The 18,015-nt window shown below is 41.4% G+C and overlaps 1 protein-coding gene across 4 annotated transcripts in view; it reads right to left on the bottom strand.

The window, feature by feature from the left end:
- The window catches only part of chd1l (chromodomain helicase DNA binding protein 1-like), a 103,276-nt gene that overhangs the window by 48,499 nt on the left and 36,762 nt on the right, over nucleotides 1-18,015 (bottom strand). For all 4 annotated transcript variants that reach the window (XM_059968649.1, XM_059968648.1, XM_059968650.1 and 1 more), the window contains 5 exons: nucleotides 16,056-16,148; nucleotides 11,059-11,155; nucleotides 7,805-7,878; nucleotides 5,138-5,248; nucleotides 3,136-3,250 (listed from right to left, as the gene is read on the bottom strand). In XM_059968649.1, the coding sequence (XP_059824632.1) occupies nucleotides 3,136-3,250; nucleotides 5,138-5,248; nucleotides 7,805-7,878; nucleotides 11,059-11,155; nucleotides 16,056-16,148 (490 nt within the window). The remainder of the gene's footprint in view (nucleotides 1-3,135; nucleotides 3,251-5,137; nucleotides 5,249-7,804; nucleotides 7,879-11,058; nucleotides 11,156-16,055; nucleotides 16,149-18,015) is intronic.

Here is an 18,015-nt window from a genome sequence, read left to right as displayed (position 1 = left end):
AATTTTAGCCCACAATCAGAGAGAAAGGGAGAAGAGAAACATTATTTGTGGTCCTGCTTCAGAAATGTAATTTTTCAACCAAGAGATGTAAAATTAGTCAGTTCCATCATGGGTCCTAGCCTCTGTAGTACCCAAGGCTTCTTCAAGGAGCGGTGCCTCAAAAAGGGAGCATCCATTATTAAGGACACCTACCACACAGAACATGCCCTCTTCTCACTGTTACCGACAGAAAGGAGGCATGGAAGCTTGAAGGTACACATTCAGTGATTCAGGAACAGATTTTTTCCCTCTGATATCCAATTTCTGAATGGACATTGAAACCATGAACACTACTTCATTACTTTTTTATTTCTGCTTTTGCCCAACTTATTTAACTATTTGATTACACACACATACGCACACTACATATTTTTATATATCACTGTATCATGTGTTGCATTATACTGCTGCCACAAAGTTGACAAATTTCATGACACATGCCAGTGATATTAAACCTGATTCTGATTGCAGTTCATTGATACTCTGTATCTCTATATGCATTAATTTAAGAGATGGATGGACCAATTCAAAGTTCTGTGAACCCCTTCTCTCTTGGACAAGGCTGCACATAATCTTGATCTGAATATTTTGCTTTTGTTTGCAATAACTATGTATTTGGAGAAGTCAAATCAAGGATATTTTTGTATAGAATTGTTAGGTAGAACCAGAGGACCCAACAAACTCAATCTCTTCACAGTTCTGTCTACCTGAACAAGCCAAAGTTGCAGAATCAGTAAGGAGGGCATTGATTTACAAGTTCAGGAGTGTATTTCTGGCGACATTATGTGATGATGTTGACTTCCATCTTAAAAATATTCATATTAAAATCACTTCAATATAACACTCTACAGCAATTTTTTTTCAGAATTGTCGCTTCCTCGGAATTCTTTTGTGGTTATGATAGACCATTTGAAGCCGAACATAAATAAAATTGCAGACTATTTGTATCATGTAGGAATTTGGAGAAACAAGAAATGGACTTTTATTGGATATTGTATAAAAGTGCTGGTGCTTTGCCATAGTTCAACAAAGTTAAGGATGTTTTGCTGATGATGTTCGTTTGTACTCAATTTCTGACTTAAGTATCCAACAACAATCAGTCAGTATTGATGGATTCCAGTTGCCCTGATACCTTTTCAATATTCTGCAATATCCTGATGAAACCTTTTTCCATGCTCGTCACTGACATTGCCAAGATTTGCAGGGAAGAAGTCGAAATGGGAATCCATAAAATTAATCTTTAGTGACAAGTTGCACCACATGGTTTTGTATGCTTGAAAAATGTAAACAACCAGCTGCACATAGTTTGGTGCTCTGCAGTTGCCAAGAAAAATTTTAACAACATTCTTGAATGCTTCCATGCGATTTTCTCCGGTCCGATTAGAAGTTCTTCAAATTGCCTGTCATTTCTGACCTGTTTGATTTGTGGACCAACAAAAATGCCTTCCTTAATCTTGGCATCACTTATTCTGGGAAGCATCTGCCACTAATACCAAAATCCTTTGCGGAATCTTTTGTGTCTGGTGACAACAGGTTGCATCATTGCAGTCTTGAACTCAGTAATTCTGTCTTTGCCTTTGACAAATTTGACTCTGACCAGGTTATTTAGCTCACATTGAGTTATCAGATGAGGCTCAATTGACATAAAGGGTTCGAAATCAGTATCAATATTATTTTCCATTCCTGGCTTGTGCATCATGGCATCTTAGTCTGTCTCCTCTAGACTCCATGTGTCTGGTGGGTTCAGTACCAGAAAACTATCATCATGTAGCACAGGTCTCATGGCTGAAGGGATATTGGGGTATTCAATGGATTTCTTGTTTTTAGTAGAGAAACCAGGCACACTGGTCAGACAGACGAGAACATGATCCTTAAGTTCTTGCCATATCTTTAGGACAGCGAAGTGTATTGACATCCAAGTACCCCCCAACCAAGCTCTAAGTTCAACAGCGCATGTTAAGCAACAAGTGTGAGGAGCCCAGATTTTGTTTTTGTCACCTTTTCTACGTAAAAAGTAGAGCTCATAGGCTTTTTTTTTAAATAAGAGGAGTCATACACTGTCTGAGATTTAAGCATATACTCGCTACAATATAACAGAAAGTACGGTGGCTGCAGCAACATTGGCGAAACATTTTGCTATCACAAATACTCCTGAAGATACAATTAATTTATTATAATGAGTACATATGATATTCCATGCACATAGAGCATGCGCAGCAACATGATTGCAAACCGATATACATGTAAACACAATGCACAGAACGGTGTGTGCCTGATGCTTTTATAGCCTTTCTAAAACCTGTCCCGCTGTGCAGTATCCACCCTGCCTAAGCATGTCCAGGCATGCCTGGACAAGACAGAAAACTGTTCAGTTTACATTGTGGGCAATATTTTAACTGACTTGAATTATGAATTGAAATAACAAATACAGGCTATTTTTACAAAAATGGTGCACATTAGGGAAATTTCATGCTGATTTTCATGATCAGCAGCCCGAAATCCATAAGATACACCAAAAAGCATTCAGGAAGTAAAATCTTTGTAATTAATATATTTTGGCAACACCAACATTTGAAAAAGTCAGATGCTTAAAATAGCAGAAACACCAATATCTATTCCCTGCCAGGGGTGGAGTTGAAGAAAGGGGTCAGCCATTCATGACCTCCAGTCCCACCACTTCATTGAATAAACCTTTCTTATTTTGCAATCCTCAGCCGCCCAAACCAACCAAACCAGCTTTCAATTTCAATCTAGTTACTCATTGGAGTGAATTCAGTTCCAAATTCTTCCTGTCAACTTATCTTAAGGAATGCTTATAGAATAATTTTCGACAACAATAATCTGTAGGATGAAACAAGCTAGCACTTGGCAAAGGAAAACGCCATCCATGATGTGCAGCATTAACTGTCAATAGCATGGCATTAAAGAACAAATTTCAAAAACCATACTTTTGGAGGGCAATTTGCCTATCCATGTAAATTTTGGAAGCCTGCAAAAGATTCAACATATGGAGCTAGACCTTTCAACCAACGTCAAGAAAAGTAATGTATGGGTTCAAATATAAGCAGATCATTCTAATGAGTATAATCCCATCACCTTTTCTGGCCAATCCTGTGGGCCCTTGCAGATGCCTGAAGGTCATTTTGAGGATTGAAATCACTGTCTACAAATATGACAGTGTCAGCAGCAGTCAGGTTCATTCCTACTCCACCTGTTTTAAAAAGAAAATCATAACATTTGAGCGTTAGGTTGGCTATTAGGCCAAAAATGTTGTATTAATTTTGATGCTTATTTTTACTTAATGTTCTTTTCCTGTGTATCATCTATATCCCTCCATTTCCTTCATATTCATTTGTCTATCTAAGAGCCCCTTCGACATCACCAAACTGCCTATTTTCACGAATACCTATTCTAGGCACCTAACACCCGTTTACATTTTAAATTCAAATCTTTGATAGATATCACAAACATCCTGAGAAAGGCTGTCAGGATTATAGGTGTAGATGAAGCCACAGCTCGTGAGAAGCTAGCCATCAGTAGCTTACACCACAGACTACTGTGGAGTACTGTGGTTGCTGCAGCTACTGTGCTGTACAAAATGCACTCCAGCCACAGCCCTGCAACCTTCGTGCCATGCTGCCTTATCATATGAGAGACAGCGCACCACACAATCAAGTTTATCTATGCCTGCTCATGCTGTTTCTGTGCCTGATGCGAGAACCTACACACTGGATAGAAGCTTCCTTCACTGTGCGATCAGAATTTGGAACAGCCTTCCAGATGCTGTGGTCGGAAACATCTGCGACGATGGGGTCCAAGCCTTCAAGAGTCGAGTGCACAAACACCGATCATCTCTGGGAGGAAAGTCACATGCTTCTTCATAAGCTATCATGAAGGGGACCAGGATGGCAATGCTTGGTTGTTGGCAGGTAGGGTTAATACCTGACTTTCAAGAGCAGTTGTGAGTTATGTTCCGGCTGGACTTAGTCCCTAAACTACTGGAGAATAGTGCGGAAAGATCAGGTGCTGTTTTCTCCTGGTAGGGATCAGTTTTCAGTTCCAAGTGCTCCTGTCACGTTTTGTCACCCTGCAACCTTATCCTTCAATCTCTCTGAATTATGCAGGACAGCATGTGTGTAAGTGTCTCTCTCCAGCAGACTTCATCATGATCATCATGACTCCAGTATTTCTACTATTTTTTAATGTTTCTTAATTGTACATAAGATTTTTTTTGTGTTCTATCGCTGAGCAGCAGTGAACCATCTGATTGGCCTATCAGAGTTCTCTCTGGGAACTAGTTGACTTGATCAGCATTTCTGATCTGGCTATTGCGATTGCACTTAATAATAAAAAAAACAGAAGCCCCAGCATTGATCCTTGTGGAATACCACTGGTCACAGACCTTCAGCCAGAATAATAGCCTTCCAACCCTGCTGTCTGTCTTCTATGGGCAAGCTAGTCCTGAATCCAGACTAGCAATTCACCATGGATCCAATACATCCTTATCTTCTGAATCAACCTTCCATGAAGGGCTTTTTCGAATGCCTTACTAAAGATAATGTAGACAACATCCCCACTACCTTATCCTCATCAAGCACCTTTGTCACCTCCTCAGAGAACTCGATCTAATTTGCCCTCCCCCAATTTAGTACCTTCCGGCAAGATCCAATTTTATCCTTACTCATAACCATCTTAAAACAAATGAGCCATGTCAGTCAGACATGTAATTTGACAGACAAGAGGAAAAAACATATATTGTGATGAGAGGCTTCAGCCACAAAACTGCACCAAAAAAGTGATTTTCTTTTAATAAGAACAGTAAGGTTTAAAATAAATTTTAAATGATCTACAAAGAAACAAAGCACTTAACATGTTCTTTTTTAATGTATGGAATGTTCTATCAGAAGCAATGTTGGAAATAGTGCCCAGGAAACATTTTAAGAACACAGGTAAATATTTTATAACAAAGTACACAGGTAGGATAAGACCTAACCATAGCCTGTAGTGCCATGATGATCTCTTTCTGTCCAGTAGAACCCTATGATTTTAAATCAGCTGTATTATTTTAGGGGGGGAAATCATGCTTATTCCTACAAACCTGCTCTGGTGCTTAAGAGAAAAACAAATACATCTTGTTGATTAAAGTTTTTGATTGCAAGATACCGTTCTTCTCCACGTACTGACCCATCCATACGTTCATAGCTGTAACCTTCAAGAAAGTAAGATTAGGAATATATGTATGAATCACACAATATTAATAAAAGCATCAACTTATATATAGTGCCTGACACAAACTCATGGTTTACCTAAACTATTTGAAGTCATGTAAGTACCATTGTAATGTAGGAAACAATATGCCAGCAAGTGCACAGGCAAAGTCCCAGTAAAATGTTAACAACAGATTACTTGGGGGGATATTGTTTGAGTGATGAATATTGGCAACGACATCAGAGACGATCCCTCTGCTTTACTTCGAAATTATACCATGAGATCTTTAACATCATTGACAGTGGCCAAAAGGATCATGGGATGTTTCATCATAAATCATGCGAAAGGTATACTGATAGGGCAGAGGTAACCCATTTAGTAAGCTTTGTTCAAGCAACCAAAGTTACATTTGCCTTCAGGAGTTAATCTCTTAAAACAGAAAGGACACACTTAGAAATATTACATAAACGCAAAGTACACTGCAGATGCTGGTGTCAAAACAACACGCACAACACGCTGGAGGAACTCAGCAGGTCGGGCAGCATCCGTGGAAATGAACAGTCAACGTTTCGAGCCGAGACCCTTCGTCAGGACTAAAGAGGAAGTGGGCAGGAGCCCTTTTAAGAAGGTGGGGAAGGGTAGGAAGAAGAAGACTGAAAGGTGCCAGGTGAAAAACCAGTGCTTTCCCCTTACATTCCTCCTTCACCTTTCCTGCCTATCCCCTCGCTACTTCCCCTCCCCCACCCCTTAATCTTTCCCCTTACTGGTTTTTCACCTGGCACCTACCAGCCTTCTCCTTCCCACCCTCCCCCCACCTTCTTAATAGGGCCTCCAATTATAATTTATAATTATAATTATAATCCTTTATAATTTGCCTCCAACCTTCACCCTGCCCTCAAATTTACCTGGTCCATTTCCGACATCTCCCTCCCGTTTCTTGATCATTTTGTCTTCATCTCTGGAGATGGCCTATCTACTGATATCTACTATAAGCCTACAGACTCTCACAGCTACCTGGACTATTCCTCTTCCCACCCTGTCTCTTGCAAAAAGACTATCCCCTTCTCACAATTCCTCCGTCTTCACCGCATCTGCTCTCAGGATGAGGCTTTTCATTCCAGGACGAAGGAGAAGTCTTCCTTTTTTAAACAAACGGGCTTCTCTTCGTCCACCTTCAACTCTGCTCTCAAATGCATCTCTCCCATTTCCCGCACACCTGCCCTCACCCCATTCACCCGCCACCCCAGATAGGGTTTCCCTTGTCCTTACCTACCACCCCACCAGCCTCCAGGTCCAATGTATAATTCTCCGTAACTTCCGCCACCTCTAATGGGATCCCACTACCAAACACATTTTTCCCTCCCCCCTTTCTGCTTTTCGCAGGGATCGCTCCCTACGTGACTCCCTTGTCCACTCATCCCCCCCCCATCCCTTCCGACCGATCTCCCTCCTGGCATTTATCCTTGTAAACAGAACAAGTGCTACACCTGCCCTTACACTTCCTCCCTCGCCACCATTCAGGGCCCCAGACAGCCCTTCCAGGTGAGGCAACACTTCACCTGTGAGTCGGCTGGTGTGGTATACTGCGTCTGGTGCTCCCGGTGTGGCCTTTTATATATTGGTGAGACCCGACGCAGACTGGGAGACCATTTCGCTGAACACCTACACTCGGTCCACCAGAAAAAGCAGGATCTCCCAGTGGCCACACATTTTAATTCCACATCCCATTCCCATTCTGATATGTCTATCCATGGCCTCATCTATTGTCAAAATGAATCCAAACTCAGGTTGGAGGAACAACACCTTATATACCGGTTGGGTAGCCTCCAACCTGATGGCATGAACATTGACTTCTCTAACTTCCATTAATGCCCCTCCTCCCCTTCTTACCGCTTCCCAGACATATTTAGTTGTTTGCCTGTTCTCCATCTCCCTCTGGTGCTTCCTCCCCCCCCTTTCTTTCTCCCGTCCCATGATCCTTTCCCTTCTCCAGCTCTGTATCACTTTCGCCAATCACCTTTCCAGCTCTTAGCTTCATCCCACCCCCTCTGGTCTTCTCCTATCATTTCGCATTTCCCCCTCCCCCCACTACTTTCAAATCTCTTACTATCTTTCCTTTCAGTTAGTCCTGATGAAGGGTCTCGGCCCGAAACATCAACAGCGCTTCTCCCTATAGATGCTGCCTGGCCTGCTGTGTTCCACCAGCATTTTGTGTGTGTTGTTGTTTGAATTTCCAGCATCTGCAGATTTCCTCGTGTTTGTTCTTTATAGGGCCCCTGCCCCCTCCCTCTTCAGTCCTGATGAACGATCTTGACCCGAAACATTGACTGTTCGTTTCCATAGAAAAATTACATCATGTTTTCATTCATTTGCTTTCACAACTATAAAGCTTGTTATGGATGTTGCAAAATAAATTCACTTCTAAAATAAATTCCATTTCTATGACTAGAAAATGAGACAGGAAAGTCCAATTGTCAAAGACGTTCTGCAAATGTTCACTTTTTCAACATTTCCAGCTAAAAAGGAATCATTATAGAAAAGCCTTTGCAGCATTTACCTCTATATTCCATATAGTCCTGCAGAATATCCAGCATTCTGGTCATTTGGGAAAACAGCAACACTCGATGACCTCTGATGAATAAATTAAAATTACAGCTTAATTATCTCATATATTTAAGAGATTTTTTTCATTCCTCCTCCCTGTGCACAAGATACATATACTTCTGGTTAAAGAGAGGATAGTACTGGTTGTGGATAGCTTACTGATAATATCAAACGCAGTGTACTGTAGCTACCCAGTATCCATGAGGAATGGGGTGTATCAATTGTATGAATATGCCAGTTATATAATAATGGCTCGAAAATTTACCATACATCACGCACTAATATTTTATGCATAAGCCTTTAAAAAACCTACCAAACTATATGTCACCTCCTTACCATTTTAAATATCATTGTTTTACAATGCAATTAAATATTTAAGGCTAAACATTGTCAATGTGAAATACAGCACATAATTCAAATCAATGACTGTGTTCACCATTACATTAAGCGACAAATCTTCAAAGAAAATGTTGCTGCCAATCAGCCTACAACTGTATGTAACACCTTGGTCGAGATTTTTACTGCTATGCAGCAGGTATTTCATTTTAGCAGTTCTGTAAGAGCAGTCTGTTCTGCTTTCATCATGTTTGGGTTTGACCTCAAGAAGAGGGGTTGTGATGTTCATGTTTGGGAATGTAGTGTCATCCAATCAGGATGGCGGAATTGGGAGAAGGTTATAGAAAATGCTGGGCATAATGGTTTTTGTGACAAACACTGGTGTGGGTCGAGGACTTTTTGGCGGGAGCTGGGAGAAAGCAGGATGGAAGACAACTGAGGATGCTGTCCCTGTTGCACAAGGTGCTTTGTGCAAATGATTGGCTTCAAGGAAGAAGGACCGATACTCATGTGGGAGAACCCGTTTGGTCTAGATGGATTTCAAGCGACATTCGGAATTGGTGTGTGCTTTCCCACAGACCCTGGGGCCAGCTCCTGAGTTTAAGACAACTTCAAGATGAACTCCAACTTAATTGCACATATGGACTGAGTTAACTGTAATAGGATTTAGTTTTGTTGTGGCGATTCTCAGGATGGATCTGAGGTGTTGGTCAGTTAACTTGGATCTGTGGCTGGCTTTGTTGATGTTCATGACGCTGAACGCCTGTTCACACAAATAGGTCGAGCCGAACAAAGAGTAAAGTGCAAATATGGAGTAATACGCTGCACCTCAACAAAGGTCAATGTGTAGCGGTGTGCTACATGCAGCGCTAAAATTACGACACTGAGTCGGTAACTGCAGTCGAAGAAAAAAACTTTATTCGAAATCCCCAGCCTCACTTTTAAGCCTCCCTCAACCTGCCCCCCGTGGCGCAGAGGCTCCAAAGCTCTGTGCTCGCAAATCCCCGCAGGCTATCTCCCTTAGCCAGAACGCTGGCTAATTGTGAGCCGGTTCAGATGTGCCAGGAAATGGGTCGCCACAAATGTATATAGAGTGCGTCATCTATTGGGAAAACGCCAGAATTGCGGGAAAAAAACGTTAACAAGGTTTATTAATATAATTTCATCAAGTTCTGCGGGCTGGATTAAAAAGCTTAACGGGCCGCATATGGCCCGCGGGCCGTAGTTTGCCCATGCCTGATCTAGATGGATTTCAAGCGACATTCGGAATTGGTGTGTGCTTTCCCACAGACCCTGGGGCCAGCTTCTGAGTTTAAGACAACTTCAAGATGAACTCCAACTTAATTGCACATATGGACTGGGTTAACTGTAATAGGGCCTTTTTTTATTTTTTCCTTTTTCTTTTCCTACGCACTGTTCAATAAGGCTGAAATTTATAAATATACTTCCTTTATAATTGTATCCAGTGTACAGTCTGTTAATTCTTGCCGATGGGTAATTGCAAGTGGGCAGCATTTATATAGTATTCGCTCAGATCGGGGTTTGGGTCGACTAAACATCCCAACCTCCTGGGTTTGGTGGGACCCATGTCATATCAACCCTAAATGTACAGGGTCTGAGAATGGTGGTTTCCTCACTGCTGAGTCTGGTGACTGTTAGCGAGGGGCTATTTTGTTAACCTAGCAGCAGCAGCTCAATGCAATACATAATGTAGCAGAGAGAAAACAATAATAATAATAAAAATAAGAATAATAAATAATAAATTATTATTATAAGAATAATAAATAAACAAGTAAATGAATTACATATATTGAATAGATTTTTTTTAAGTGCAAAAAAAGTACAAAAGAAATACTGTATATTTTAAAAATGTGAGGTAGTGTCTAAAGATTCAATGTCCATTTAGGAATCGGATGGCAGAAGGGAAGAAGCTGTTCCTGAACTGCTGAGTGTGAGCCTTCAGGTTTCTGTGCCTCCTACCTGATGGCAACAGTGAGAAAAGGGCATGCTCTGGGTGCTGGAGGTCCTTAATAATGGACGCTATCTTTCTGAGACACCACTCCCTGAAGATGTCCTGAGAACTTTGTAGGCCAGTAGCCAAGATGGAGCTGACTAGATTTACAACCTTCTGCAGCTTCTTTTGGTCCTGTGTAGTAGCCCCTTCATTCCAGACTGTGATGCAACAATTAAATTCACCATTTCAGCATTTTATGAAATTGCTATTTTCAGAAATTTTCCTAAACATCAGATAAACGTTAGCTGTTATCATACTCCAAATCTCAATTTTCTAGTAAATTTTAAATTTCAGTTTAGATCTTCTTACAATGGAGATTAATTGAAATTGCTATTCTCAGAAACCATGTTCTCATTAAGAGGCTAGCTTCCTGGAAAACAAACATGGATTGTTTCACACAGGCAGGTGAAAAATAGGGTAGAGAGCCAATGTAGGTAATAAAAAGAGAACTGTGCATAATTCCAAAATGCCCTCAAAGTAATAGTCAACAGTCAATCCAATTAAAACAACAACTGAGAGCATACCATTGGTTTATACCTTTCATGTTGAAGAGGTTTAACAGCGAACTGTGCAGATTTATCCCAAAATCTTGCTTAGTAGCTATTTCAGTAAAAATATGAAACATCTACAGAGATGTATACTTTAACAGGAATCTGAGATCACTTGTATGAGTTAATCTAATATTTTTCAGTCTTGGTACATTAAGCAAATATTATTGCTAACGAATATAATGGCTTTGTAACTTTGAGTAGACACTGATGTAAAACTCGATTTGTTTTAAAAAATTAATTCATGTTGGCACAATGCACAGAAATCATAGTAAAGCAATCTTATGCAAGTAATATTAATGATCATGCCTGGGGTGTAGAAACGCCAGTAGTTTGTCCAGTAGATGAAGTTTCCCACTTGCTTCAATAAGGTGTTCTCCAATCTGAAATGGTTCTGGTTCCACCCCTAAAACAACAAAACACAAGATGCAAAAAATGACGGAAGTCTGGACTGAGATATCAAAATTATTACTATTCCCATCCATCCTTTACAAGATGGGAACCATACAGGTTGAAAAATAAATATTTTAAAAAATACAAGCAATACAACAAAATGCTGGAGGAACTCAGCAGGCCAGGCAGCGTCTATGGAAAAAAACACAGTTGACATTTCGGGTCGAGACCCTTCAGCAGGACTGGAGAAAAAGAAGCTGAAGAGTAGAGTTAAAAGGCGTGGGAAGGGAGAGAGAAACACCAGGTGATGGGTGAAACCTGAAGGGGGAGGAAAGAAGTAAAAAGCTGGGAAGTTGATGGGTGAAAGAGACAGAAGGCCATGGAAGAAAGAAAAGTGGGGAGGAGCGCCAGACAGAGGCAATGGACAGGGAAGGAGATAAGGTGAGAGAGGGAAAAGGGGATGGGAAATAGTGAAGGGGGGGCATTACCAGAAGTTTGAGAAATCAATGTTCATGCCATCAGGTTGGAGGCTACGCAGATGGAATACTAGATGTTGTTCCTCCAACCCAAGTGTGGCCTCATTGCAACAGTAGAGGAGGCCATGGATGGACATATCGGAAAGGGAATGGGAAGTGGAATTAAAATGGGTGGCCACTCAGAGATCCCTCTTGTTCTGACAGGCAGAGCGTAGATGCTTGGCGAAGCAGTCTCGCAATCTACGTTGGGTCTCAACCATATACAGGAGGTCATACCGGGAGCACCAAACCCCATTAGACTCACAGGTGAAGTGTTGCTTCACATGGAAGGACTGTTTAGGGCCCTGGTGGTAGTAAGGGAGGTGGTGTGGGGACAAGTGAAGCACTTGTTTCACTTGCAAGGATAAGTGCCAGGAGGGAAATCAGTGGGGAGGGACAAGTGGACAAGGGAGTCTTGTAGGGAGCGATCCCTGCAGAAGGCAGAAAGTGCGGGGGGGGGGGGAGGAACTGACGTTCTTGGTGGTGGGATCCTGTTGGAGGTGGCGGAAGTTTCAGAGAATTATATGCTGGACATGGAGGCTGGTGGCGTGAGGATAAGGAACCCTGTCCCTGGTAAGGTGATGGGAGGATGGGTAAGAGCAGACGTGCGTGAAGCGGAAGAGATGTGGTTGAGGACAGCATTGATGGTGGAGCAAGGGAAGCCCCTTTCTTTGAGAAAGGACTTCTGCTTTGTTCCAGAATGTAAAGCCTTATTCTGAGAGCAGATGCGGTAGAAGCAGAGGAATTGAGAGAAGGGGAAGGTAATTTTTCAAGTAGCAGGGTGAGACGAGGTATAGTCCAGGTAGCTGTGAGAGTCCGTGGGTTTGTAATGGACATTGGTGGATAAGCTGTCTCTGGAGATAGAGACAGTGAGATGGAGAGAGGGAAGGGAGGTGTCAGAAATGCACCAGGTGAATTTGAGGGCAGGGTGGGAGTTGGAAGCAAAGTGGATGAAGTTGATGAGTTCAGCATGGGTGCAGGAAGCAGCACCCATGCAGTCGTCAATCTAGCATAGGAAAAGTGTGGGATGGTCGCCAATGGAGGCTTGGAACAAAGGCTGGTATGATATAACAGTGGTCAATTATGTGACTTCTTTACTATTTTGAAGACCTTTTCAAATATACTGTAAATATAATCCTAGGATGCATATGCACTTTGAAGCTATGAAGTATGGTTAACTTATTAAACAAGAAATGTTTGGGTTACCGCTCCCTTGGGTCCCTGATCACATCCCCAGTGCCTCATTGCCCTTTCCGGCCACTACAGAAGAACTATACAGAATTTTGATTTATGATGCACAGTGAAAGAAAATAGGAGCTGCAAATTCAAAGCACTTACAAACAGTCCCAAAGATTATTCTAATCTATTTAAAGGCACAAATAAAATTATCTCTTTGTTTAATTACAGTAATAATTTTCGGCAATGATTGTAGACTGTACATTAGTGGTCGATCTATTCACTACTTCATTGCTTTTTCATCTTTCAATGAGATGGATGGGCTTGGTTCAGTGATATCACATTCTCAACATCAGGCAGAACGGCATTACAGGAGTCTCAGATCCTCACGAGGGTAATTGGCAGTCTGTTTCGTTGCTTTGAAAGAAGTTGGGTGACCGCACTGAAACCGTGGTTCATTCATTATGATGTTGGAAAGGCCAAAAAGAACACCTTGAACTTGTTCCACAGTGCAGGGTAGTGTTCAGAGATTCATTTCTACAATCAAAAGTCTTGGTATGATTTTCTGAACCTCGGCTTCAGCTCAAAGTCATTTTGTAACAAAATCAGTTGCTCCTCCATCCTTCCTGTTAATTCCTCATTACAAGTGTTCAGGAATGGATTTATTACCCTATCTGGAACTTATATTGAGAGAAGATCCTAAGATCTCTCTCTGACAACCGTAAGTCTTGATGCAGCTCACCGAGGTAGGAACAGAATACTTGAAGATCATCATTTGTTATTCTTCTTTCTCTTCCAATTTAGGCTTGGAAATTGGAAAAGGTCGCAATAGCCAGAGTTGCAACTGAAAAAGGGTTAACTTAGACAAAAACATGGAGATGACTGATTGACTTTGATACCATTCACATCACTTTGTTGCAGTTGAAGTTTGACTTCATTAAACTTTGTGAATAGTTCTGACAAATAAGCAATGTTATGCCTAATATTCTTGAATTGATTATTGAATGGATCTTCTAAGAATGTTATCACACTTTCAAAAAGTGCATAAAAGCATCTCAGACAGTTTTCTTTAGAAAGCCATCTGATTTGGGTGTGCAACAGCAAGCTTTTGAACTATTTATCATTCTCATTACAAAGCTCTTGAAATAGTCAAGAATTGAGAGCATGGAACTTGGTTTTATTTACTGCTGTGATAACAGTATTTTGTGATGTGTGCAGCCGACCACTTAGGTTTTCTGCAACAAGATGTTTTCTGTGAATTATACAGTGAATGGTAAATATGTTAGGTATAGCTTTTTTCAAGAAAGTAATAACACCACAGTAGCATCTTCTAACACTGGACAGCAATTTATTTCAAAAAGTGCTGCTTCCTCAGAATTTTTTTGTGGTTACGATAGATCACTTGAAACTGAACATAAATATAATTCCAGACTACTTGTATGACTTGGGCATTTTGGAGAAAGAAGAAATTATTGATTATAATGCAATTAATTGATGCTTTGCAATAGTTCAACTAAGTTCAACTAAAAATGTTTTGTTGATGATTTTCATTTGTACTCAGTCTCTGAGGCTTCTCAGTTAAATGTCTAACGATACTCAGCCAGCGTTGTTGGATTCCAGCTGCCCTGATACCTGTTGTCTAGGTCTTACTGCTGTGCAGCAGTCTGCTATGACCCAAGCGTTGTATACTGCCACCTTCTTTTGTCTGAGAGTTTGGCGTTCTCCCAGACACACATGGTGAGGCAGGCAAGAGTTCCCAATGTACTTGTCAATTTCTAAGTCCAAGGAAAGGTTGTCACTGATGATGGACACCAGGTATGTGAACTAATGAGCAACGGTTTGTAGTTATCAATTGACTGGTAGTGCCTCCATGCCTTGTGTCAAAATGTTTCTCCTTTTCAGGCTGATAGTCAGGCCAAATCCTTTGCAGGCCTGGGAGAAGTAATCTGTCAGGCTCTGCAGCTGCTGCAGAGTGTGTGTTGCGACTGCTGCATCATCAGTAAACAGCATGCCTCTGATCACATCCTTTGGTTTTGGCTCTTAGGTGGGTGAGGTTAAAAAGCCTGCCATCTGATCTAGTGTGGAGGCAGGTCCCCTTTGTGCAGTCTGGAATATCTGGATAGGAATGTATGAAAAACACGCTGCTGAGGAAGGAGCAGCTGACCAGGGTCAAGTCCAGCTCATGCCAGTGTCTGGAGCTAGAGTGTCTCCAGGAAACCTCGGGTAGAGACTTGGTCTGGAAGCAAGAGTTGGTGCTACATAGATCATGACAGGTCTAGAGCTCCAGCAATCTCAGTCTGCTCTCGTTCATCTTGCCCACACCAAAGTAACCCAAGCAGAGGGCCATGAGTTTTGATCTGCACCCACTTTGGTATTGAAGTCACCCAGAAGAACAAGGTATTCCTTGCTAGGGATATATATTCCTGATGGTGGTTGCAAGGTTCTCATGAAAGTAATCCTTTGCATCAGACGTGGAGCACAGGTTGGGAGCTTACACACTCACATGCTTACAAGCGTAACTGGACCTTCAGTGGTGTTAAATCAAAGAGTAAGACACTCAAATCCATTGCTGCCTGCTTCCACCATCTTCAACAATGTGTTCCTCACTGCGAAGCCTACTCCATGCTCTCTGGACTCATCAAGGCCATTCCCTTGCCAGAAGAAGGTATAAACATTCTCCTTTAGTGTGCCCGAGTCAGCCAGACGTGTCTCCTGGAGGCAGGCTATGTCAATGTGAAGTCTTTCGAGCTTCTTGTTTATTACAGCTGTGTTCCTAACATCACTGATGTCTCAGAGGTTACCAGGGAGGCCAGCCATCGTTGTCTGAACATTCCACCATCCCAGTTTCAGAGCAGGTCTCTCATATTGTTGTTTTGGTTTGCCTGGTACATTGTTTCCAGTCTGCAGTTCAGATAATATCTAATCCCCAGGCACCCAATGAGGAAAGCAGACTGTGGCAGTACAGAACCTTTTTGACTGGGGGCTGCCCAGTTTAGGGCAGGCGATAGCTGCCCAGTGAAATCCAAGCATCGGAAGCAACCCCTGGGGGTATGCTCTATGTCAATCAAGCATAGTGGCTTATAACTTATGGTTAGCCTTAGCTAAAGGATCACAACTGAAATTTTTTACCCAAACATGGAATAAATTTAAATCTAGTTTGCCTCGATCCAAGTGAATTTCAAGTGACTCCAAATACTCTTTACGGATTACTGCTTCACTTACCATCGAAAAGATAAGGATGACCAACACATTTTCTAAGTTGAATCAGGATATTCATCAATCGAGCTTTCTTGCCCATTTCATTTTCAAATGCATCTGAAAAGAAAATTACAATTGTAATACAAACTAATCATTAAAAAATGTGATACAACTAAACTCCACACTGTAATTCCACATGGAATATATAAAAATGGTCACAGCTGTAAAAACTTAGAGTATATTAAAAATGATAAATGATTGTGTATTGCTTTAACATTCAGAATTTTAAAAATGAGAATCTGGGTACTTATTAATCTGCAAATTAGTTTGTACATCTTGAACCTGTGTTCACTAAATACTTAAAATTAAACATGATTCAAATTTACCCTAAAAATAAATTTTCAGCTTTTTTGCATCTCATGCCAAAATCTGGAAAATTAAAACTATTCGGTGATCCATGAAGTTCTTGGACAAACTGGCAAAATCCTAATCACTAAAGTGAGGATGACACAAAAGTGGTGTTTGTTATTGTAGTAGGTTACCACAGGATATGGATGGGATGCAGAACTGGGCTGAGAAGAGGCAGATGCAGTTCAATTTGGAAATGTGTTAAGTAATTAGAATCAGAATAGGTTTATTATCAGCATATGTCGTGAAATTTGTTGTCTCTGCAGCAGCAGTACAATGCAATACCTAATAGAAAAAATTATGAATTACACTAAATATATATGTTAAATAGTTACATTAAATTAGTGCAAAAATAGAAATAAAGTAGTAGTGAGGTAGTGTCCATTCAGAAATTAGATGACAGAGGGGAAGAAGCTGTTCCAGAATCATTGAGTGTGTGCCTTCAAGCTTCTGAACCTCCTTTCCGATGGTAGCAATGAGATCAAGGCATGACCTGAGTGACAGGGGGCCTTAATGATGGATGCTACCTTGCTGAGGCATCGCTCCTTGAAGATGTCCTGGATACTATGGAGGCCAGTGCCATGATGGAGCTGACTAAATCCACAATTCTCTGATGAAGGGTCTTGGCCCAAAACGCCGACTGTTTACTCTTTTCCGTAGATGCTGTCTGGCCTGCTGAGATCCTCCAGCATTTGTTTGTGTGTGTTACTCTGCTGCTTGTTTTGACCCAGTGCCCATACCAGATGGTGATATAGCCGGTTAGAATGCTCTCCACTGTACATCTGTAGAAATTTGCGAGTGTCTTTGGTGATGTACCGAATCTCCTCAAACTCCTAATAAAATATACCCACTGCTGTGCTTTCTTTATAGTGGCATTGATTCGTTGGGTCTAGGACAGATCCTCAGAGATGTTCACACCCAGGAGCTTGAAACTGTTCGCACTTTCCACTTCTGATTCCTCAATGGGGACTGGTGTGTGTTCCCTCATCTTAACCCTTCTGAAATCTATAATCAGTTCTTTGGTTTTGCTGACATTGAGTGCAAGGCTGTAGCTGCAACACCACTAAACTGGCCGATACACTTCACACAGAAGTGTAAAGATTGATCTTGAAGGCAAGGTACAAGATTAATGGCAGGTTTCTTAGCAGTGTGGCAGAGAGAGGGATCTTGGTCTCCAAGTCCATAGATCTCTCAAAGTTTATAAGCAAATTAATATGCTGGTTAAGTATGGTGTGCTTGCTTTCATTGTTCAGGAGACTGAGTTCAAGTGCTGTGAGGTTATGTTGCCACTCCACAAGACTCTGTTTAGAGTGCATTTGCAGTATCGTGTTCAGCTCTGGTCATCTCATTACAGGAAGGAGGTAGAAGCTTTAGAGCATGTGCAGAGGAGATTTACCAGGATGCTGCCTAGATTCGAGAATATGTCGAATAAGGAAAGTATGTGCAAGCTAAGACTTTTATCTTTGGAGGGAAGGAGGATGAGAGGCAACTTGATAGATGTCTATTCAAGATTTTAGAGACATAGGGAGAGTGGACAGCTGGGGTCTTTTTCTGAGACTGGCAGTAACTAATGCCA

This window comes from Hypanus sabinus, chromosome 4 (assembly GCF_030144855.1).
Source record: "Hypanus sabinus isolate sHypSab1 chromosome 4, sHypSab1.hap1, whole genome shotgun sequence".
NCBI lineage: Eukaryota > Metazoa > Chordata > Chondrichthyes > Myliobatiformes > Dasyatidae > Hypanus > Hypanus sabinus.
The sequence above is the reverse complement of the archived record's forward strand: the minus strand, read 5'-3'. Positions and strand labels throughout refer to the sequence as shown.